The sequence below is a fragment of the Protopterus annectens genome, chromosome 1.part1 (genome assembly GCF_019279795.1).
Source record: "Protopterus annectens isolate FY-2018-M chromosome 1.part1, PAN1.0, whole genome shotgun sequence".
NCBI classification, from domain to species: domain Eukaryota; kingdom Metazoa; phylum Chordata; order Ceratodontiformes; family Protopteridae; genus Protopterus; species Protopterus annectens.
Genome location: NC_056726.1, coordinates 1,821,869,154 through 1,821,893,727, shown reverse-complemented (window position 1 = coordinate 1,821,893,727; position 24,574 = coordinate 1,821,869,154). Strand labels below are relative to the sequence as shown.

Below are 24,574 nucleotides of genomic sequence, written 5' to 3'. Positions count from 1 at the left end.
TATCTACTGTGCCCAGGGTCTTCACAAAATGCCTGGCACCAGTAATTGCATACTGCAGACAAAGAGGAATTCAAATGTACCCATACCTGGACGACTGCGTCATCCAAGCAGAAAGCAAGGACATTCTCTTACAACATCTGGCTTTTGTAAAACACCTTCTAAGTTGCCTAGGGTACACAGTGAACGAAAAGAAATCAAAACTAGTGCCCTCACAAAATGACATTCCTGGGTGCCAGCTTGAATACAATGGCCCAGATGGCTTATCTGACGCCAGACAAACAACTACAACTAACTCAATACTTCAAAATAATGGTAACAAAGATCCAACTCCCTGCAAGAAGAATTCTGCAGGCCTTGGGCTTCATAGCATCTTGCATACTACTAATACCATTTGCAAAACTGCATATGAGGAAATTACAATGGTACCTGAAAAGCGTATGGACTCAACACAGCCACAGCTTGGAAACAATGATACCTCTCATTCCCTGCCTTCAACAGGAATTTCTATGGTGGTCACAGGCATGTCACCTCAACAAGGGTCAGCCTTTCACCTTACCCCCAGCCAGGCAAACTATGACAACAGATGCATCGGACTATTCCTGGGGGGCACATATGGCAGGACAGTGCATTCAAGGCATATGGACTGCAGATCAAAGAAATCTGCACATCAGTCAAAAAGAAATGCTAGCTGTGCAGAATGCTCTGACAGCCTTCAAGGACCTCTTACATCCAGGACAGCTTATAATAAGGACAGACAACACCACAGTAATGTGGTACATAAACAAGCAAGGGGGTACACAGTCCTACCCTCTATGCAGGCAAGCAATGACCTTGTGGAACACAGCACTGGCTTACCAAGTTCAATTACAAGCTCAATTCCTGCCAGGAAAAAAGAACACATTGACAGACGACCTAAACAGAAACATCATGGATCCCCATGAGTGGAAAATGGATCCACAAGTATTTGCAATGGTAACTCAGAAATGGGGGCACCCAGACATAGACCTGTTTGCCAACCCCCAAAACTATCAGCTATCAAAATTTTGCACCAGGACATTTCACCATCAAGCTTGGAAAGTGGACGCACTCTCATTCAGTTGGAAAATGCTGACAGTGTATGCCTTTCCTCCATTGCCCCTTCTCACAAAGGTGCTGCTGAAAGTCAGAATGGAGAGACCCCGAATGATACTCATTGCCCCAGACTGGCCACGCCAGCACTGGTACACACTACTAAGGAACATGGCCCACGGCCCACCATGGATTTTACCACAAATTCCTCATCTGCTCACACAGCAAGACAGTCAGATTCTACACAGCCAGCTCAAAACCTTAAATTTGGCTGCATGGCAAATCACCTAAGCAACCATCCAGCTCCTCTTTCACAAGCTGTTATGGATGTCATTCTGGAGGTCAGGAAGGCCCAGCACCAGGAAAGCCTACTCAGACAAATGGAAAAGATTTTGCGCCTGGAACCAAGCTAAAGGCCAAAATACCCTTGAACCGGACATACCTCAGATTCTACAATATTTAACTGAGATGTTACACAAAGGACTTTCTTTTTCATCTATTAAAATCCACGCCTCAGCTATTTCAGCTTACTACAACACGGATCCTCCCTTATTTTCACATCCACTTCTAAGGCAGTACCTCAGAGGGGCTAAAAACATTAGGCCTCCCAGGACAGCACCAACACCAACTTGGGACCTCACCATTGTTCTGGAAAAATTTGCGCTGCCACCTTTTGAGCCAGCTTTCTCAGCTGATTTAAAGTTTATATCATGGAAGAGTGCCCTGCTGCTAGCAATTACTTCAGCCAGAAGAGTCTCAGAGCTACAGGCACTAATGGCAGTAGAGCCTTTCCTCATTTTTCATCAAGACAGAGTTTCTCTACGAACTAACCTCTTTTTTATGCCAAAGGTGGTATCCAGGGTGGCTCTAAATCAAACCATCCATTTACCCACCTTCTTCCCAAATCCACAGAACAAAGGAGAAAGACTCCTGCACTCCTTGGGCATTCACAGGCAACTATGTTACTACTTGGATAAAACTAAGGATGTTCTTCATCTCACATTGCTGCAGTCATAACCTGTGGGTAGTCCGCTGTCCTCGGTCGGCCCGAATACCAAAGTGTTAGGCTGGCGTCGGTCATGGTCGCTCAGATCTGACGTCAGTACGCCGTGGTACTAAAGCGCATGACCGACATCATATCCTCAGTCTTTCTTGCCGCGTGGTCCGAAGCAGAAGCAGCGTTTGCAAGTGCCGTTCGGCGTCCTGAACTTTTCGTATTCTGAGTTTCAGACCGAAAACCAAGTTGGGCTAAGTACCCCGTTGGGGAATATTTTTGTCTTTTCTTGCCTCAGTTAAATCCGGATGTCAGAAAAAGTGAATAATTGTATTTCTTGTGGGAAACAGGTACCTCATAGGGATTACCACTCTCTCTGTATTCCTTGCTTGGGGCCTGAGCACGACGTAGTCGGGTGTCGCTTTTGTGCTAGATTTAATAAGCGCACCATTAAACGTAGGTTAGATTGCGCTAGGCTTGTCTTCGGTAAGCGGTGTAATTACAATATGCCGTCGGATCCTCCGACGCCCGCTACCGCTAAGAAGCGCAAGGAAAAATCGTTAAAGTCCAAGCAGGATGAGTCGTCCGTTCCGGACGCCGGTTCTTTAGAAACTACGGTGGAATCTGTGGATCCAGCTGAGGTTTCAGCTGAATCTCAGGGGGAGCCTTTAATTTTGCAAGATGTGGCCTCTCAGGAGTCGGGTCAGGCTGAGGGGGCCTCTCAGGTTGCTGTGCTCCCTTCTTTGCATAAGGTGGCTAGGCCTTCCCCTTCTGTCTCCAAGGTACCTTCCAAGGTCAGGCCTAGTTTGTCTTCCTCTGGCGTCAGTCCTAGCTCTGCAGGTTCTGTACCTAGAAAACACATGCTTAAAATGGCAGAAGATTTGATTACTTTAATCAGAGGTTCTTTGCCCCCTCCAGATAAAAGGCCTAGGGTGGAGCCAGAGGTGGAAGGTTTGGAACATTCTTCAGATTTCTCAGAGTCTTCGGCTGAAGACATTCAGGATTTTCCTCCTTATTCTGATTCAGACGCAGAGGATTCTAGTCTTTCTGCTTCTCCTCCAGAGGATTTTTCTTTTTCAGAAACCCTGCATTCTATGAGGGAACATTTTAAATGGGAAGGTCAGGATTTCTCAGATTCCCGAAAGAGGCTTAGGGAATTCTTGTTTTTACCACAACATAGGCCTTTGGCTATACCCCCTGTTTTGGATGTTGTTCAGGATGTTTTCTCTGAGGCTTCCCTTAATCCAGACTCTTTGCCTCCTGCCCCGGTTAAACCAGATAGGTATTACAGAGTGCCAGAGGCTCATAAATATTTGTATAAGAGCCCAAGGGCTGACCCAGAGACAATTAGCCAGGGACCTAAGGGTGTCAGGGCTTCTGTTGTAAAGAATCCAGTTCCTATGGATAAAGAGTCTAGAGCTTTGGATAGGTGGGGTAAAAAAGTGTATACCTCTTCCACTCTTGCAATGAGGGCTTTGAATTGCCAGTTTCATATGCTGAAGTACCAGAATTTTCTCCTTGCCCAGTTAAAATCTAAGGTAGATGCTTTGGCAGAGGGCATAGAGTGTAAGGAATTACAAGATTTGGTTCATGCCTCTGATCAGGTGGGTAAGCATTATTTGCAGTGTGGTTTCGATGCTTTACAGGCTTCTTCCAGGGTGGCTGCCACTGGATCAGTTATTCGTAGGCATGCCTGGCTTAAGGATCAGAACTTGTCAGAGCATGTTAAAGCTCGTATTTTGGATGCTCCCCTTCAGTCTGAAGTTTTGTTTGGTTCTCCTGTGGAGTCAGTCTTGAAGAAAATGGAAGACAAAGCTAAGTCTATGCAGACTGTTAAGGATTTTTTGCAGGTGCAGCCCCCTAAGTTTAGCAGAAATTGGCCTACTAAGGGATGGGCTTATCCTTCTTCTTATTTACAGTCTAGGGGCAGATCTAGACGTGGTAGGGGCAGAGCTCAGGGTTCTTTCAGGCCTAGGACGTGGAGTTCCCCTGCACAATCTACAGGTGAGGGCAGGGGTCAGTCCTTTCGTAAACAGACCCAATGACCTGCATCTTCAGCTGCCAGATCCTACCTGTCTGTCGGCTCCTCTGGGAGGAAAGTTGGCACTCTTTTCAGACAAAATTGGCTTTTAGTCACCCGGGACAAATGGGTGTTGGACATTATAGACCGAGGCTACAAGTTTTATTTCCACACATTGCCTCCTTTCAAAGGCATGCCAGACGTTCCTCCTCCGCAAAGGGTGGAGGCTCACAAACAGATTTCTTTACTTCTTCAAATGGGGGCTATACAGCAGGTCCCTCTGTCAGAAGTGGGCCTAGGATTTTATTCTCGCCTGTTTCTTGTACCAAAGAAAGGAAACACTTGGAGGCCAATTCTGGATTTGTCTATCCTCAACACATACCTGGACATTCCAAAATTCAAAATGTTGACTTTGCAACAACTTCTGCCTCTGTTAGGCAAAGATCACTGGATGGTAACTCTGGATCTCAAAGAGGCTTATCTTCATATTCCTATCAGGCCCAGTTGCAGGAGATTCCTGCTGGCTGGGACTTTACATTATCAGTTCTCTGCATTGCCCTTTGGCTTATCTACTGCCAGGGTGTTCACAAAGGTTCTGGCTCCAGTGATAGCCTTCTTAAGGTTAAGAGGAATACAAATTTATCCTTATTTGGACGATTGCCTGATTCTTGCTCCAGACAAAGACAAGCTACTTCACCATCTACAGTATGTTATGGCAGTGTTAAGGTGCCTAGGGTATTCTGTGAACGAAACAAAGTCCAGTCTAGTACCCTCTCAGGACATGTGCTTTCTGGGTGTGAGACTGAATACAGCCTCTCAGATGGCTTTTTTGACCCCGGACAAGCAAAGAAATCTTATCCTTTACTTCCAACAATTGTCTCTACGGTCCGGGCTGACTTCAAGGACAGTCCTTCAAACCTTGGGGTTCATGGCATCTTGTATTCTGGTGCTTCCCAATGCCAAACTGCATATGAGGAAGCTACAATGGTATCTCAAAAGTGTATGGCCTCAACACTGCCACGATTTGGACACTGTCATTCAGATAATACCTTGCATTCAAAAGGAATTTTTGTGGTGGGCTCAGGAATGTCACCTAAACAAGGGACTCTCTGTGACCCGACCAGAGGCGAGTCAGATCTTAACGACAGATGCCTCAGACAAGGCTTGGGGAGCAACACCTCAATGGAAAATGGGTTCAAGACACGTGGCCTGCCAGACTTCAACATTTGCATATCAACTTGAAGGAGATGTTAGCAGTCCAATTTGCATTGATGGCTTTTAAGGATCTACTTCACCCAGGACAAGTGTTGATTCAAACAGACAACACAACTGTCATGTGGTACATCAACAAACAAGGGGAAACCCATTCGTACCCTCTTTGCAGACAAGCAAAGATTTTGTGGGAGACTGCTCTAAGTTTGCACCTCACTCTTCAGGCAAGGTTTCTGCCAGGAGCACAGAACTCCTTAGCGGATGTTTTGAGCAGACAGATGGTGGATCCCCACGAGTGGAAATTGGATCCTCATGTATTTCGACAGTTGACAGTGATTTGGGGGACTCCAGACATAGATCTGTTCGCTTCTCCACTGAATTTCCAGTTGCCAAAGTTTTGCACAAAGATGTTTCATCCAAAAGCTTGGAAAGTGGATGCTCTATCATTCAATTGGAACAATCTTCACGTCTATGCCTTTCCTCCTCTGCCTCTCCTTCCCAAGGTGCTTTTGAAGGTCAGACAGGACAAGCCTTCCATGATTCTAATAGCTCCAGATTGGCCTCGGCAACACTGGTACCCTCTACTGAGGAGTTTAGTACGGAAGCCTCCTTGGCCTTTGCCATCAATTCCACACCTTTTGTCCCAGGCAGGCAATCATTTCCTCAAGGTCAGGATACAGTCCCTGCATTTGACAGCCTGGCATATTCTGTTCTAAAACCTGGAGGGTCGCAGCTTCCTCAACAGGTTTTGAATGTCATTTTGGAGGCCAGAAGGCCTAGTACAAGGAAAGTTTATGCTAATAAATGGAGGAGATTTTTTATTTGGAGCAAAGCAAAGGGCTTTGATGTTTCAGGGCCTAATTTGAGTGTTTCTCTTCAGTATCTTACAGAATTATTAGACAAGGGTTTGTCTTTCTCCTCTGTAAAAGTTCATGCTGCAGCCATTTCTGCTCACTATGACTGTGACCCACCATTATTCTCTCATCCTTTGTTTAAGCAATTTCTTAGAGGGGCAAAGAACATAAGACCCCCGCGTAGAGCTCCTACTCCTTCCTGGGATCTCAATTTTGTTTTGGAAAAACTCACTTTACCTCCTTTTGAACCTGCAGCTACATCTGAGTTGAAGTTTTTGTCTTGGAAGACTGCTTTTTTGTTGGCCATTACGTCTGCTAGAAGGGTATCTGAATTACAGGCTCTGATGGCAGTTGAACCCTTCCTGATTTTTCATAAGGATAGGGTATCCCTGCGTACTAACCCTACTTTTATGCCTAAAGTGGTTTCAAATGTGGCCTTGAACCAATCTATTCATTTGCCTACATTTTATGCTGATCCCCAGAATAAAGGGGAGAAAATTTTGCACTCTTTGGATATTCACAGGCAGTTGCGTTATTATTTGAGCAGAACTAAAGGGTTCAGGCAGTCTCAACAGATGTTTGTTTCTTTTGCTTTGGCCTCTCAGGGGAAGCCTGTTTCAAAACAAACTATTTCTAAGTGGATTGGCCATTGTATTGCTTTTTGTTATTCTCATCATGGTAAGGAGATTCCGGCTGGAATCAGACCTCATTCCACTAGGGCTACTGCCACTTCTACTGCTTTTTTAAGGGGTGTGGCTACTAAAGATATTTTGGAGGCTGCTACTTGGAGTTCAGTGCACACTTTTTCTAAACATTACCATCTCACTCTTTATTCCAAATCTAGGGCTGGGTTTGCCACTGCAGTTTTACAGGGCATGTTAGCAGCTCCCAATGCTTTATGATTTTGCCAACCTCCCTTTACCTTTGCTTTGGGATTCTACCCACAGGTTATGACTGCAGCAATGTGAGATGAAGAACATAGTACAGTTTTGTACCTACCATAAATGTAGATGTTCGAAGATCCACATTGCTGCAGTCCAATTTACCCTCCCTCCCCTCTGTAGTTGGGAGTGGTTGTGTGGTTTGAGTTGTAAATATTGTTTGTACATAGGTGTTTGGAGGTTTTCTGTTTTTTGGCTAAGGCCTTTCTTTTTAGGGCCTTCTGACATCTGGGGCAAGAAAGACTGAGGATATGATGTCGGTCATGCGCTTTAGTACCACTGCGTACTGACGTCAGATCTGAGCGACCATGACCGACGCCAGCCTAACACTTTGGTATTCGGGCCGACCGAGGACAGCGGACTACCCACAGGTTATGACTGCAGCAATGTGGATCTTCGAACATCTACATTTATGGTAGGTACAAAACTGTACTTTTTCAGAAAATCTGACCAGCTTTTTATATCCTATGCTACAGCATCAAAAGGAAAGGCGATCTCAAAACAGACCATTTCCAAATGGATAGGACATTGCATACGTTTTTGCTACACCCATCATGGAAAACCATTTCCTGCTAGCATAAGGCCCCACTCCACCAGGGCAGCAGCTACGTCTACAGCCTTACTCAGCGGGGTGCCAACCAAGGATATTCTGGAAGCTGCAACTTGGAGTTCAGTACACACCTTCACCAAACACCATCACTTACCACTTTACTCTAAGTCTAGAGCTGGCTTCGCCACTGCAGTTTTGCAGGGCCTTCTAGCCTCCTCTAACCCTGTTTGACTCCACCTCCCATCCTTAGCTTTGGGATTCAACCCAAGTGTGATGACTGCAGCAGGGTAACACGATAAACATAGTACAGTTTTGTACGTACCATAAATGTAGATGTTAGAGTGTATACCCTGCTGCAGTCCAGGTTACCCTCCCTCCATCCCCTCTGACCTAACTGAAACCTTTCAGTACCTTAAAATCTGATACAACCTTTGTGGTGTGTTTGCTTATAGCTGGAGGGATGTTTTGTTTGTGCTAAACTTTTCTTATTGGTACTATCTACTGACCACCTTTTGGGGGGCACCTGACATCTGGGGCAAGAAAAACTGAAGAAAATGGCATCAGATGCCTCTTTTTATATACCCCTGGTGCACTGACGTCAGGGAAGAAGCGACAGCAACCGACGCCGGACCAAGACTTTGGAATTCGGGCAGACTGCGGGACCGCCTGACGACAGGATAACCCAAGTGTGATGACTGCAGCAGGGTATACACTCGAACATCTACATTTATGGTAGGTACAAAGCTGTACTTTTTCTTTACTGAACTCAGAAATGAGGGAGAAAGGAAACTCTGTACCTTAGATGTCCACAGACAACTCCAGTACTATCTTGACAGAACTAAAATTTTCAGGTCCTTCATATCTTGTGAAGGTGAGAAGGGACAACCTGTGTCAAAACAGACTGTTTCCAAGTGGTTGTCTATGGCAGCTATTCTAGAACAGGGTCGAGGCCCACTGTACCAGGGCTTTGGCTTCATCTGTGGCTTTTTGGAAAGGGTTGTATTCTAGAAGCTCCAACTTGGTCTTTTGTACATACATTTGCAAAGCTCGGTAAGCTTTATTCCTTCTCTAGGTCTAGATCCGGCTTTGCAAGGATCATTATCCAGGGTCTCCTGGACTCTTCTCCTTCCACCTCCCAAATTTACTAAGCTAGGGTAATATAGCCATATAGCTAAGGCTACTGCAGCAGTGGTCAGCACAATGAACATAGTACAGTTGTGTAAGCAGACTTGCCATAACAGATGTTCAAATGATCATTGCTGCATTTGTTGCTCCCTCCCTCCATCATCCCCTTTTGTGTGTATGTGTTGTGTGTGTTGTTTATGCCATGGTGTGGTTATTTACATTTTGTTCTTCCTTTCTAGCATTGTATTTTCAGGGTTCATCCTCCTTCTCTTTGCTGGCAGGAAAGCTCTGAAGAGCTTCACACCCAAACTTGTCCTTTAATCAGTTCAGCTTGAGCTGCCTAACAAGAAGGTGCCCTGAAGATTTGGAAGCTGGCCGTCTGTTATCCTTGGCAGGATTTAATCCATGTAGCTAAGGGTACTGCAACAGTGATCAAGTATCTGCTGTTATAGTAAGTTTACTTACACAGCTGTACTTCACCCCCCCCCACCCCAGGTAAAGCAAGCAACTGCCATGCTTTTCACGAATGTTCTTCGTGTTTCACTGTTGCAGTCATCACATTTGGGTTATCAGCCTGCAGGTAGCCCTCAGCTGGCCTGAATACCGGTGTCTTCGGATTTCTGCGTCGAATGCCGTCACTTCTTCCATGATGTCAGGTCGTCAGGGGTATAAAACATGCAGCCAACGCCATTACATCAGTTTTTCTTGCCATGCGGTGCCCGAAGCAGAAGCAGTTTGCAAGTGCTGGTCGGCTGACTCCTGAAATTTTCGAGTTTCAGACCCGAAGTCTTCAAAAAAGATAAGTACCCCGTTGGGGATCCTTTTTTCTTGCTCTAACCGATGTCAGAAAACAATTAACAATTGTCTTGCCTGTGGAAAGCAAATACCTCATAGAGATTTTCATTCTTACTGCATCACCTGTTTAGGCCCAGACCACGACGTCCCTCACTGTCGGTTTTGTGCCTTGTTCAACACCCAAACTATATGTCGTCAGGCTATTTTTGTAGCCAAATACTTTCATTCTCGATCTCGGTACTCCGAAATGGCTTCGTTAAGCCATTTCACTACCAATCTTCCGATAAAACGTAAGGATAAAGACAGACAGCATAGGTCCAAAACTGCCGACGATGCTTCCGTTAAGCTAATCGCGAGTCCGCCGGTACTCAGTAAGGCGCTTTCGTAGCCCCTGATACCTGTTGCAACAAGTTCACAGGCCTCTACTGAGACCCATTCTGAGTCTGGTATGCCGCGAGGTGCTTCTTCGACTATGGAACCTGCGGATGTCTCTACCTTGGATGGGTCCAAGAGCCACTGTGCAGGCACCGTCTTCTACGGGTGTATTCAGGCCTACAGACTTTCATATTAAACCGGTGGCATCGTTTCCAACTAGAAGTACCGAGTTGCTCAGGCCTAAAACTCGCACTACGCCTAGAAAACCGACCAAACCGCTGACTCAGGCCCATATGCCTCAAAATCAAATGCTTAGAATGGCTGAAGACCTTGTTACCTTAATTAGGGGAAGCCAGTCTTCCCCCTCTGAGACCTAGAACCGATTTTCTTTCTGATTATTCTGATCAGGAATCTGATATCTCTGCTCCTTCTGATTACCAGGATTTGCCCTTATCTACTTATGAGGATTCTGATGCAGAGGATTTCATTCCCTCTGCTTCCCCTCCAGAAGATTTTTCTTTTGGTGAAACCTTGCATACCTTAGGGAGCATTTCTGCTGGGAAAGCCAGGAGTATCTGAGTCCAAAAAAGAGACTTGGGGAATTCTTACTCCTGCCTCAACACAGGCCTCTAGCTGTCCCTCCTGTTCTGGCTATTGTTGATGATGTTTTCTTGGAATCTAGCCTTACCCCAGACACTTTACCTCCAGCTCCCAGAAAACCTGACCGGTACTACAGAGTACCTGACTCTCAGAAGTTCTTCAACAATCTTACTGCGGATCCAGAGACCATTTCCCAAGGACCAAAAGGCATTAAGGCTACTGCTGCCAAAATTCCTACTCCTTCTGATAGAGATACTAGAGCCTTAGACAGATGGGGTAAGAAGGTATACACTTCTGCTACTTTGGCCATTAGGGCTTTAAATTGCCAGTTTCATATGTTAAAGTATCAGCAACATATTATGGGACTACTTAAACAGAAAATGATGTTGATTCCTGACTCTGCTGAACACAAAGACTTGAAGATTTAATGGATTCTGCAGAACAAGTTGGTAAACATACTTTGCAATGTGGTTTTGATGCTTTAGAAGCATCCTGCAGGGCTGCTGTCAGTGGGTCTGTACTTGGATGGCATGTTTGGCTTAAGGAACAAAACTTGCCAGATCATGTTAAAGCTAAATTACTGGATGCACCCTTAAACCAAGACCGCCTTTTTGGCAACAAAGTAGAGGAAGTCCTCAAAAGGATGGAGGAAAAAGCTAAATCTATGCAAACTGTTAACGATTTTCTACAAGTACAGCCTCCCAGATTCAGTAGGCATTGGCCTTCAAAGAACTGGTCCTTTCTTGTCCCTTCCAGGCCTTCTCAGTCCAAACCCAGCAACAGCAGACCACCAAGACTTCAGTCTCAGGCTACACACAAATCTAAGCAGTGGGGGGCTCCCACTTCCAAAGCAGGGAGTAGTAAGCCACCCCCTATGGAAAAATGGCACAATGACTTAACCTTACCCTTCCAAGCCCTGCTCAACTACTTGCTCCCTTAGGAGGAAAGCTCGCCTTGCATGCAAAAACTGGGAGCTCATTATGCAGGACAAATGGGTTTTAAACATAGTTTCCCAAGGATACAGATTCCACTTCCACACCACTACCAACCCCAAATGGTTGGCCAGACCTCCCCCCAATTTAATGGGCGGAGGCCCAACAGCAGGTTCTCTCTCTCTCTTCCCAGTATCAGGGCTATTCAACCTGTCCCAGCAGAACTAAGGGTACAAGGTTTTTATTCAAGACTTTTTCTGGTACCCAGAAAAGAAAACTCCTGGCGTCCTATCCTGGATCTCTCTATTCTCAACCCCTTTCTGGTGGTTCCAATATTCAGAATGCTAACTCAACAGCTTCTTCCTATGATAGCCAATGATGCCTGGCTGGCAACCCTAGACTTAAAGGAAGCTTACCTGCACATCCCAATAAGAGAATCCTCCAGACAATACCTACGTTTCAGGCGGGCTCCATGCACATTTAGTTCTCCGCACTTTCCTTTGGCTTATCTACTGTGCCCAGGGTGTTCACAAAGTGTCTAGCTCCAGCCATTGCATTTTGCAGGCAGAGAAATATTCAAGTTTACCCATACTTGGACGATTGTCTGATTCAGGCAGAAAGTCTGGACTTGCTATTACAACACCTGTCATTTGTAAAGAAACTTCTAACCTCACTGGGGTACACCATCAACGAAAAGAAATCTCAACTAGTACCCTGCCAACAGATTGTATTCCTGGGAGCAAGCTTGAACACAACTTCCCAGATGGCATTCCTCACTTCGTAGAAACAAGTTTATTTGACAACCTACTTCAAACTATTGGCCACAAAAACCCAGCTTTCTGCAAGGAAAATACTGCAAGCTCTGGGGTTCATGGCCTCTTGCATTCTGCATATGAGGAAACTCTAATGGTATCTAAAAAGTCTGTGGTGTCAACATTCTCAGAACCTGGAGACAATAACTCCTATTATTCCTTGTCTAAGGACAGAGTTCCTTTGGTGGGCAGAGGCCTGCTACCACAACAAGGGACTCCCTTTCACTCTACCCCCTGCCGCCCAAACCCTAATAGATGCATCAGACTATGCATGGGAGGGCTCATATGGCAGGGCAGTGCATTCAGGGCAAATGGAACCCAATATAGATGCACCTGCAAATCAATCAAAAAGAAATGTTAGCTGTACAGAATGCTCTGACAGCCTTCAAAGATTTTATTTTTCCAGGACAACTATTGGTAAAGCCGGACAACACCATAGTTATGTGGTACATTAACGAGCATGGGGGAACCCACTCCTACCCTCTCTGCAGACTAGCCATGGCTCTCTGGAGCACAGCCTTGAGCTACCAAGTGCACCTACAAGTTCAATTCCTGCCAGACAAACTAAATTCACTGGCAGACTTAAGCAAAAACCTCATGGACCCACACAAATGGAAACTAGAACCAAAAATATTCAACCTCTTGAGGAACAAATGGGGGACCCCAGCGGTAGACCTGTTTGCCACCTCTCAGAACTACCAGTTGAACAAATTCTGCACCAGAACTCCCCACAGTCAAGCTTGGAAAGTGGATGCCCTGTCCTTTACTTGGGAAAGCCTTTTGGTTTATGCCTTGCCCCTCTGCCTCTCCTCTCGAAGGTTCTACTAAAGATCAAACAGGACAAGCAAAGGACAATACTGATTGCACCATACTGGCCATGCTAGCACTGCTACCCCCTCTTGCGCAGTATGACACTGCTACAACCATGGCACCTGCCTCAGACCCCTTCCCTGCTGTCCCAGCAGGCGGGCCAGATTCTGCACCCTCAGCTTCAAACCCTGAACCTTGCAGCCTGGCTTATTCCATGAGCTCTCCCCCAGCATCCCTCAGTAAGCAGGTGCGGAATGTCATTCTGGAGGCAAGGAGGCCTAGTACCAGAATATCCTATGCAGAAAAGTGGAAAAAATACTGTTTCTGGAGCCAGGCTCAGGGGATGGGCACTACCATGCCAAGCTTACCTCATATTCTAGAGTACTTAATAGAAATGCTCCACAAGGGAATATCTTTCTCGTCAGTTAAGATTCATGCCTCTGCCATTGCAGCACATTATAATACTGAGCCACCCCTCTTCTCTCACCCTTTACTAAAACAATTCCTGAGAGGGGCCAAAAATTTTAGACACCCCCCCCCCCCCGGAAAGCTCCCAGTCCAGCCTGGGACCTTAACTTTGTATTGGAAAAGCTCACTCCCCCCCCCCCCCCCTTGAGCCAACTGCAACAGCAGAGTTGAAATTCTTTTCTTGGAAAACCGCCTTACTTCTAGCCATCACTTCAGCAAGAAGAGTGTCTGAATTACAGGCCCTCATGGCAGTGAAACCTTTCATTATCTTCTGTGCGGACAGGGTTTCTCTCAGGACTAATCCTTCCTTTATGCCCAAGGTGGTGTCTAGTGTGGCCCCCAAAATCAGTCCATTCATTTGCCTACTTTTTTCCCTAATTCACAAAACAAAGGGGAATGGATACTGCACTCTCTGGACATGCACAGACAACTTAGATTATTTTTGGACAGGACTAAGCCTCTCAGAAAATCTGACCAGCTGCTAGTTGGCTTTGCTGCAGGAGCAGAGGGGAAGGCCATTTCAAAGCAAACCATTTCCAAATGGATAGCCCATTGCATTCATTTCTGCTACAAGCACCATGGAAAACCTACACCACAGGGGATAAGATCACATTCCACCAGGACTGCATCTACCTCTGTGGCATTTCTCAGAGGAGTTCCTGCCAGGGACATCCTGGAAGCTGCTACCTAGAGCTCTGTACATACCTTCACCAAGCATTACCACCTGCCTATCTTTTCTAAATCCAGAGCTGGATTTGCCACAGAAGTCTTGCAGGGCTTAATAACTGGCCCTAATGCTCTTTAACTACCTCCTCCCTTCCTTAGCTTTGGAATCAACCCAAATGTGATGACTGCAACAGTGAAACACTAAGAACATAGTACAGTTGTGTACACTTACCATAAATTTAGATGTTCGAGTATATTCACTGTTGCAGTCCTGGTTACCCTCCCTCCAGCCCCCTGACTTCTCTTGGCTATACCTTTCCTTCTGGTTTGGTATATATATTTTTTCACGTGTATTTGCTTTTTGATGGGGGTGTACCATACCATATAATTGCTTCCTATTGTGGGGGCACTTGACATCTGGGGCTAGAAAAACTGATGTAATGGTGTCTTCTGCATGTTTTATATACCCCCCTGACGTCATGGAAGAAGCAACAGCATCCGAAGCAGAAATCCGAAGACTCTGGTATTCAGACGGGCTGAGGGTTACCTGCAGGCAGATAACCCAAATGTGATGACTGCAACAGTGAATACACTCTAACATCTAAATTTATGGTAAGTGTACACAGCTGTACTTTCTGATCTCCATTTTGATCTTTATCATGGAGGAGCTGCAGCATTTAGTGGTTAGGAAATGTAAGCAGCCTGTTGTGACCAACAGATCGCATAGCTTCATGGTAAAGCTTGTAGCTAGGTTGCTTCCCCCACAATGAATTTAACATCCCCGTGTGTGATACCTACATTTGAAATGTGCGCACTCTTTTTTGAGGGGTATAAGCCGTGAACCAAGGAATCAAGCACACACTTGAACCAAGCTAGACACAGCAATCCAATGTTGTTTTAGATGGACTTCTGATGTAGATGGTACAGCAGACATTGTTTTCAGTGTTTTTGCTGTTTTTTGATAATCCAGTTTCCATTCTGTGTAAACTATCAAACAAAAGCTCACATGTGATCCACTTTCAGTATACACTGCCTACTTCCTCTTCATACCCAGGCTCCACTCTAGTGTTTGTGATGTCCAAGAGAGTTTGATTTACCTGGGTTTGAGATGTTTGTTCTTTAGAAAAATTTTAATGGCCGCCATGTTAGTAAACAATAAATAGGAATTCCTATTGTAGCATCTAATTCACCCCGGGGATCATGTCAGTCGGCCTGCTAGACAGGGGCTCAGAGAAGTAAATATTGTGGGAAAAAATTTCCAGAGAATTGTTATGGCTAGGCTTGCATAGGCCTTAGGGCCGATAGCCTAGTACCAACCTATGAACCTATTGTAGCATCTACAAGTAATACTACAAAAATATTACCTACGAGGAAAAGCTTGTCAGCTGTATTTTAAGTTTAGCTTTGACTCTTGTGGCATTTTGGCATAGTGGTATCCCCATTATTTAGTCTCTGTGACTACTGGCATGACTGTTCTAGCGTAAGTTACTGGGAAGGTGTACGGTTAAATGCATTGAGAGAAACTTAACATTAGAAAATAATGATTGCATACATTATGAAATATTCATTAAAAGAAAGCTTACAAGAATCAAAATTAATTCATTGTTTTTAAAAGAGAAAAGCTAAACAATAAGTTCATTTTTTCATGTTTCCATTTTTATAGTTACTAAAATGGAAAGCATGATACTCATGAAGCATATTAATTTTGACAATATTTTGTTCATATCTAGGCAAAAGTGACAGAAGAGTCCTCGCAGTATGAGTTTGAAAACTACATGAGGCAGCAATTGATGTTGGCAGAAGAAAAGAACACTATTCATGAGGCCAAAAGCTTCATTCACAAACGTCACTGTGGCAACATCCCACCGGTGCGACGATTGGGACATGATGCGCAGCCTGTGAATCCGTTAGATGCTGCAATCCTTGCCCAGAGATTCCTACGGAAGTAGTCACCAGCATTACCAGCACAAGTGACAGCACTGATTAATCTCTGCAATTCTTGTGTTAAAGATTTTAAGCAATATGGTGCCCTTCCTTAAATGGAGTTAAGTAGCAGTTCACAAATGCTCCATTGAGGATAAGTAAAAACTAATTCAGAGAAGCAGTGAATACTTGGCTGTGTTCTGGAATACATGTTTTTAAATTGAAGAACCTAAACAATTAATCTGCTTTTAATCATGACTTAAATCTACCTCTCTTCAACTTTTAACCATGATGTGATCTTTATGCTATGGATTTATGAGACTAAATGGGAGAAAAAGAGCATTAGAAGAGAATTCTGATGGATGCATGAACAGTATGGAGAGGTTTGCTACAGTACTTGTTTCTCCATATGATCTGAATAAGCTTCATTTACTGTGCATTATAGAAGAAGCAATTTCCGAACTTAGACACTGTTCTGAGAAAGTTTCCCATTCAGAGTTTATTTGCTTTGGTGTATTTATTCCTCATTTCTTTGATCTTAGAGAAGCCCTCTGCTGTAGGTGGAACACTTGGGTACATCCTGCCACATAGCTCTTAAAATCTTTAGGTTCTATATGCTGCCTTAGAGCAATGCACTGTGTCCTTGTGGCAGGACCTGGTGTAAAGACTTCAGAATCCCCCGATCTAGTAGTAGGAGTTTTCTGCATTGTATCAGCCGTTTTGGATTTCCTTTCATGTAGTGCCAATCTTGGCAATTCCCCCCATTCTCATACTCGAGGAATGCGTTTCTGTTGCAAGTGCACACCATGGTGTTGTACACATTTGAGTAGTGTGTGCCTAGACTCTGCATACTACCGTGCTTTCCTGCTGTTATCTGCATAGTTTATTTTTCAGTCCTGGTAACTGTCATGGAGGAACTGCTGCAGAAGCAAAAAAACTGTCTCCGCTTTGCTTTTATTGTTTGAGAGAAGAGTATGATGTGAAGCACTATGTTAAGTGCTAGTGTTTAAATCCAATCACCTGAAGCAAAAGTTCATGCTTACCTTTCTTTTCACATGAAATCACATAAAGCTGACATTGATCATGGTCTTCAAGAACAGAGTCCTCCAGGTTAGCCTTCTAGTTATTGCTTGTCTCATCTCCCCCCTGGTAGTGAGGAGTCAGTCATGCCTGTTCCTCTTCAGGTGGGGATGAGAAGGATGTGGAGGTTCAAACTTTCCACCTCCTACAGCTACATTAAGGAGAGCACTAGCACTGCCAAACCCAGAGTGAGCAGACAGGCCATACCCAAAACATCTTTGCACCCATGAAACACTCCCAAACATCCCTTTGGTGCATGACAATTTGCAGTATTTTGAACCAAGGACTTATCCCTAGAGCCAGGAAAATTGGGTAGCTTAGGTTGAGTGGGACCCTGAGGACAAACCCATGCACTGTATGTATGTCAGCTGTTTGTATGGTGGGAACCATCCTCAGTGATGTAGGAACACACCTTTGAGCATGGGCTGGTACCAGTGCCAGGCCATAGGCAATCATTTTCACCTTCTGCTGGTGCGTACTGTAGCTTCACTTGCCTACTAACCATTCAGTCATGTGAGCACAGGCCTTCCCAGCCAAGAGCTAGGATGAAAATAGGGCCTCCCACACTCTGTGTATTGTAGAAGGGGTGTAGAGGACCTTATTTCTGAGGCACTTAAGGACAGTGAGTCCTCTCCCATATATCTTCCAGGATGATGACTCCATGGAGAAAACCTTAGTCTAATGAAGTCCTGTGTGGACGGGTGTGTTGCCCCTTTGCTACACCTCAGAAATGTCAGTACGAGTCTAAGGGGCAAGGAACAACCATCTTGGATTATCTAATTTGTAAAGCCTATGTTCTGGGATGCCATCTTTAAATCCTGAAAGCATCCAGATATTGCTCTGTCTGCTCCCAAGAATGCCACCTGATGGATGCTTCACTAGCAGGGTGACCTGTCTTATCTAATCGATGCAAAGAAAGTGGTACACCCACAGGAGAGGGAACTATATATATATTGTCTAGATCAAACCTCATTAAAGATGGTTTCACTCCCATCAGTGAAATACAGTTATCAAATGTCTGTCTACTTCCAGGAAACTGCAACAAACCTTTAAGTGTTTTGAGGTCTGTTACTGCAGTAGCACGTTTTCTGGAATGTGATTTAACTAGATAGCCCTGCAAAGGACCACAGAAAATCTGCCTAACATCATCTGAGGGAAACTAATCTGATTTAGACTTGGAACAAGGAAGACTGAGAATGAAAAGCAGAAGAAATGCAAAATCTGTATCTGGGTTCCTGGACCTGGAGTCAGCAGTCAAAGCAATTGGTTGATGACCAAATATGGCATCCACTGTTTGTCATTGGGGAATCTAGTGTAAATTGATGCTACTAATACAATATCCAGAAGTGCTGATCAGAGAGAGATCATGCAGGAATAGAGCTAGTGTCGGTGGACACTGAAGTGACACTGCTACAGGAGGTAGTGGTCCACTTGTCTTCCTGATCAACAGGTTTCCCCACAAGAGATAAAACAGGCAATGGAATCGGGAAACAGTTGGCACCCCCACTGCCATTACTGTGATCAAGTATTCTAGAGGTACCATGATGAAATGCCTTTAGATCAGACAGATAAGTGCTTGGTTGTGAAGATGATGCAATAAATCTTGAAGCACCTACTGTGCTTTCAGAAGCAATTTTATCAGTAGATAAAGTGGGCCTTGCTCTAATGGAAAACAAGAACCTTATCCAGCTATCCGTCAAACACAGCAATATCAAGATGTATGCTTATTCTAATGTGCATTTCCTCATACACTCCATGAACTGCTTCATAAAAAAAAGGCTCATAGAGCTGCACAACTTGTACCATTAACAGCAAGCGGGTAAACTGCTGCATGTTGTCTTCATAATTTATAAATTTTGCTATTTTTTGTTATATATTCACATGGCGTTTACAATGTAAAACACCTGTTATCTGTTTATTGTAATGTACTCTGTTAATTTACTTATTATTCATTATTTATGAAGTAGTGTTGGCTGCAAAAGGACACCTATAATGCAGTCCATGTGCCTGTCAGATTCTTTCTGAATCTCCTCTGCTTTGAGTTGTGGGCAGTTTCTTGTCTTTGAAGTCTGTGATTCTGCTCTAGCTAGCAAACCAGTTTGTTGTGTATAAATAATCAGTGATACCTAGTAGTGCTCCCTGCAGAAAGGCAGTGCATGTTTGATAGATGGCCTTAGAAAGAGGAAGCTTTATAGCATTTCATAGCACAGTTAGGTGAACAATAGTGGCTAATACTCTCTGCTTACACTTCTGATCCTTAGCCAAGGTCTAATCCCAAATTTCAGTGACTTCAGTCTTCTACTTGCATGACGTTTTGTTTGGTTGTTCTTAAAGTCCTGAAATGATTAACTTTTGGCACTTCAGTGTTTCATCAGTGCACAGGACATACTTTGACACTTCCTTTATTCCGGAGGTTTTACAAAGATTTTAGTCATAGTAGCAAATATGCTGTACAGTATCCTGGCCTTCTGGTGTTTCTTTACTGATGTAACTGATTTTTTTGGTACCCACCCAGGTTTGCATGGCACTGGGACTTGCCCTTGCCTGTGCAGTCAGTTGCATTCACCATTGTTTGCATCTTCCTGTTCTGCAGCTTATTCTGGATTCTGGACACTGTCTAGAACCACACCGTTTACCTGTGTTGGGGAGAGCCCAGAGCATCCAGAGATGTGACGTCTTGGGTTGCATCAAATAAGTGAATCGAAGCCCACTTACCGTTATGCCTCTTGTCACTGCTGGCAATGACACTGTTCACAATCCTGCTGAAGCATCTTCACATTCAAGTCCTACAGTGGTTTATCTGCTTCCAGTATCTTCATTTATTTATTTTTTCCTGGATGCCTTCACTGATTGATACCCTTACCACTTGTCCTCTGGTTTGGAGAGTTTTGGCTCACAACCTGAAAATCAACTTTTCATTCCCCAAGGCAATTTTCCAGCTTCAGGAGCATTTTTCACAAAGGTTGGGTTTTTCATGGTCCAGAACCATTGAAGTGTCTTAAAGAACTGTCTTCATATTGGTTTCCTCGATCTGAGGGCTCTGCCTCTAGCCCAACAAGCCCTGAAAATTTTCTTGAAGCCAAACTTTACCTTATAAGACTGGACAGTCACAAGGTAGTACAGCACCTGAACAAGGGAGGAGTTTCACTCCTACCCTTCACTGTGGAAAGTGTAAATTGGGACATCAGCTGCTGTATTTTCTTTGACTGCTCCTTCTCTAGGGTAGTACATTTTGCTGGTAGGCACTTTGAGTCATAGTTTTAACCCCTTTTCGAAGTTCATAATGATAGAGTTCAGATGTTCACAGAATTTAACTTGTTGACTGTGAATGTGCAGTGCTACTGTTTTCAGAGCAAAGACCGGGAGTGATCACTAGATTTATTCTTAGTGTAGTGTTTGGAAGGTTTTTCCATGTACCTCTCACTCTTCTCGTTCCTCACCTCTTGGCAGAATTGACTGCAAATAAAGTAAAGCTGACTGTAGTCACTATGTAGTGACCCTGAAGATCTTGGCTTCAGAGCCTTTGAATCTTGATCCCTCCAGTGATGCCTACTCTGAAAGTTATGGAGACAGTGTATGGTGGCGAACCCACTGCCTCCAACTGAAAGCATGACTCTTGTAGTAGGTTCGCCTCAACCATTTCAGCTGGCCAGAGAGATATGGGAGATGTTATGAGTTTGCTAGAAAGTTTTCACGGATTACTTTTAATGCTAAGTAGAAAGCTTCTCTGTCTTTGTCAAAAGAGATCTTCTCTCCCCTCTCAGATTATAAATCACATTTGGCTTACTTCAATTTGAGTGTCTCGTGGTACATGTTTTGACTATTTTAGCATGTCTTCAGTTCGATGGAAGGCAGGACTGTTTTCCAGTGCAGACAGGGAAACGGTTCCTGAAAGATTCAGGGTGCATGACAAAATCTGACTTCTGAGAAAAATGTGTTTCTGTCTTCAGATGTGAACTTCATGATCGACATGCTGCTGCTTTTACTTTGCAGTTGAATTGGTTTGGCAGACATGAAGTTTGTATCCTTAAAAGGTATTCCTGTTGGCCTGCACATCAATCTACAGGATTTCTGCATTTTGGACTCCTGTGAGAAGATCTGTATTTCATTTTCCACAATGACCAAGCGTTTCTGGACAAATGCCCATTTTTTTTCTAGAAGGTATATTCTAAGCTGGTATTCATGTAGTCTGTTCATCTTTTAGCTTCGTTTCTGGGCATAAAAAAATGTAAAATGGTCATCTCTACCTTTGGATGTTCCTTGTCAGCTGTGAATCTTCTTCTGTAGCTTTCAGGAGCACAGACACACACACGGATCATCTCTGCTTGCAGATAGAGGATGTTAGTTATCAAACTTGATATCTGAATGGATCATCTGTGTTTGTGTTACCTGCCCATGATAGTTAGAGGACTACACTCTGATGAAGTGGCTGCCCTGGTGGCATGTTTCAGGAATGTGTCTGCTGCCCATGTCTGTGCTGCAGCTACTTGCTATTAGTGCACGTTTCAGTGTTTTCCAACACAGGCAGTCTAGGGGGTAGAATGCCCTTTGGATGGGATACTGTCTTGAAGCTGTTCTATCTTGCTTCTGCTACTTTGCTGGGGTGTCTATGGACATTTTTAGAAAGTGTTCCATTCATCTGCTGCAGAATGTTCCTCAGTTAAGAGTATCTGTGGCGTCATTTACACATCATCAGTTGGACTTTTAAGATGTATGCCTGCAATGGGTTCAGCAACTGGTGTATGAGGACATACCCCAGAACATTGGGTGTCATGAATGGGCTACAGGAGGCATGATTATCCTAAAGGAAGGGAGATCAAAGAGAAGGATGTACTCAAATATTTTAACCACTGTAGAGGACCCAAAGATCAATTTATATGGTGAGTACTTGCATATTTGTTATTTTCTTACATTTCATTCTTTGTATAATAGTTACAAATTCATTCATGTGTGTGTGTGTGTACACATATCTAGCTATAAATGCACATACCCACAAAATATGGTGGAGTAATATTGTCTGTCAATTTTAGAGTTCTGGATCAGTGACATAATGTTTAGGTTACTGGGGCAGCTAACTTATTAAGGTAAAATCTTATAGACAAAGGAGTAATGTATGTTACTGATTAAATATAGTCTAGAGAATTTTGAGCCCTATCCTCAGAAACGTGTTTTTCCCTCTTTTTAATCATTCTTATTTCAGTTGTTAGCTAAAATGTTATCAGTAACTAATGCTAAAGCCTCTCAGTTTTTGTGTTTTTACTTTGTCTTTGCGGTACAGATCTAATATATAATTTATAATGTGAAAAAAATCCCCAGAGTAAACTACAGCTTTATCATCTAGAACTAGCTTTTCTATTTTTAATACAGGGTATTATTTTTTCCACTCTAGAAGATGATTAAGTGTAATGAATGCTGGCTGATAAAGCAAGTAACTGTCTTAAAAAATAAGTGATGTTTTACACTGTGATGTATTTTCCTTGTTTAATGAACATATAATGCTGGTCTTGCCTGAACAAGTGTATTCATAAGAAGACTATCACATTAGGCCACTGTCCCTGGTGATTCACAACAAATATATGAAATACAAGAAAAAAATGTATTGAAACCTGTGTGGAAATTGTTTTGCATCAACTCATGCTTGTTCCCCTTTAGTTTTGAATGTAAAGCTGTTGAATGTGCAGTGATTAAGTTTATGTATTGGCATCTTAGAATCTTTCATCAGTTTGAGGCTTTCTAACTATGGAATACTAAAACTTTAGTTGTAGTACCCAGCCTTGAAGTGAAAATGGCATCTGTAATAAGATAAACTGTTGAGAGTGGGTTTTTCAGAGAAAAAACATATCTAGACATTTTGTAACATTATTGAATGTGTGCTCAAATGCAAATGTACATGCTGCACTACAGACCACTGTTAACCCACTGACCATCCTCCTCCTGCATTTCCCCATACGTATGCATTTGGAGCTGAATAGACAAGTCACACATTTTGTATTACACCAATGGGTGGGGGTGCTGTTTTATGGGGGGGGGGGGGTTCATGCATTTCACCAGAACACACAGTGTAGTTTCACAGATGCAGCATGAGCACTCCTGCCAGTGTCCATTGTAGGTAGGCAGACTTGCCTACCCATCCTTTTGGAATGTACCAGACCCACCACTAAGGGCACTTGACATCTTCCAGAAGTCCATCACCATCCTTAATCAGGAAAACAGCCCTTCACATGCCCGTCCATAATGAACATGGCTGAGCCCTTTGGTTCTTTTCATGAAACCTAGTTGCTAGTGGTACAGATGACACTGTGCTACTGTGTCCAGTAGGTTTACTTTTTATATGAGGTACCGTTTAATGAACATAAGTATTTGCCTAATCATCCATAGTATGTAAAGCACTAAAACTGTATTCTTTCCTCATGGTTTACCAAGTAGCATTAACATGTTAGAACGGGGCATTGTAATATTTTTTTTTACTGTAAAAAGAGAATTAAATGTGTTTCTGTTTGGAAATGTTTCCATTTGTATGCACTGTTATCAAATGATGCTTTATATTCTTCACTGTTTATATAACATAGACCTTTTCTGGCAGAGTCACGTAAAATCCTTTGTTTCATTTTACTAGAGGTAGAGCTGCATGAAAATACAACATAAAAACCAAATACAGATTGCTGAATCACAAAACTTCAAATTTGTAGACTCAAATAGAATAAAGCAAAACAAGAAAAAATTAAAAGCAGCCATCTGTGAAAACAGGTGATGCACAATTAAGACAATATTTGATATGTGGCATAAGCTAAATATTAGTTTATTAAACCGGATATAACAGTGCAGTTCATTGTGGAAGGGCGTTCCTGCTGCACACAACTGTTTGCAAACTTTAAAGTCATATTGCCTCAGGCTAAAGGTAATATCTGATCTCATCCCTGAGTCTCCACGACTTTCATATAATTTGAATTTACTCACCAATGAAGCTGCAACGATTAGTAGCTGTTTTCCACCTTGTGGAGTCTGTTGCTTTCTTGCATCAGTGAAGGTACTGACACAGATGATGTGAGGATCCCATATGCTGTAAACAGCATTGTGTATGGAGCACACTGATTATGCTCCGATATTTAGAAAGACAAACCAGTTGAGCACCAGAATGGAGTGTGATCTGACCTTAACATGTGTTAAGGGTGGAAATAACTAAATAATGACATACATTTGAGTTTCAGACTTCATATCCTTCAGAAAAATGAATGCAAAACCTGTTTTAGTAACTTTGTACATTTGTAAGAGCAATATTTAAAATCTGTCCCTGATTTTGGGCCTTTGTTTCCTCCTTATTTTTGGCTTGGTCCAGATTTCTTACCTTG

At 43.5% G+C, this 24,574-nt stretch overlaps 1 protein-coding gene across 1 annotated transcript in view; it reads left to right on the top strand.

Moving 5' to 3' along the window:
* STK40 (serine/threonine kinase 40) overlaps positions 1-23,733 on the top strand; it is a 1,174,020-nt gene extending 1,150,287 nt beyond the window's left edge. Inside the window, exon 13 of the mRNA XM_044089696.1 lies at positions 15,953-23,733. Coding sequence (XP_043945631.1) covers positions 15,953-16,171 — 219 coding nt within the window. The 3' untranslated portion in view covers positions 16,172-23,733. The remainder of the gene's footprint in view (positions 1-15,952) is intronic.
* The last annotated feature ends 841 nt before the right edge of the window (positions 23,734-24,574 follow it).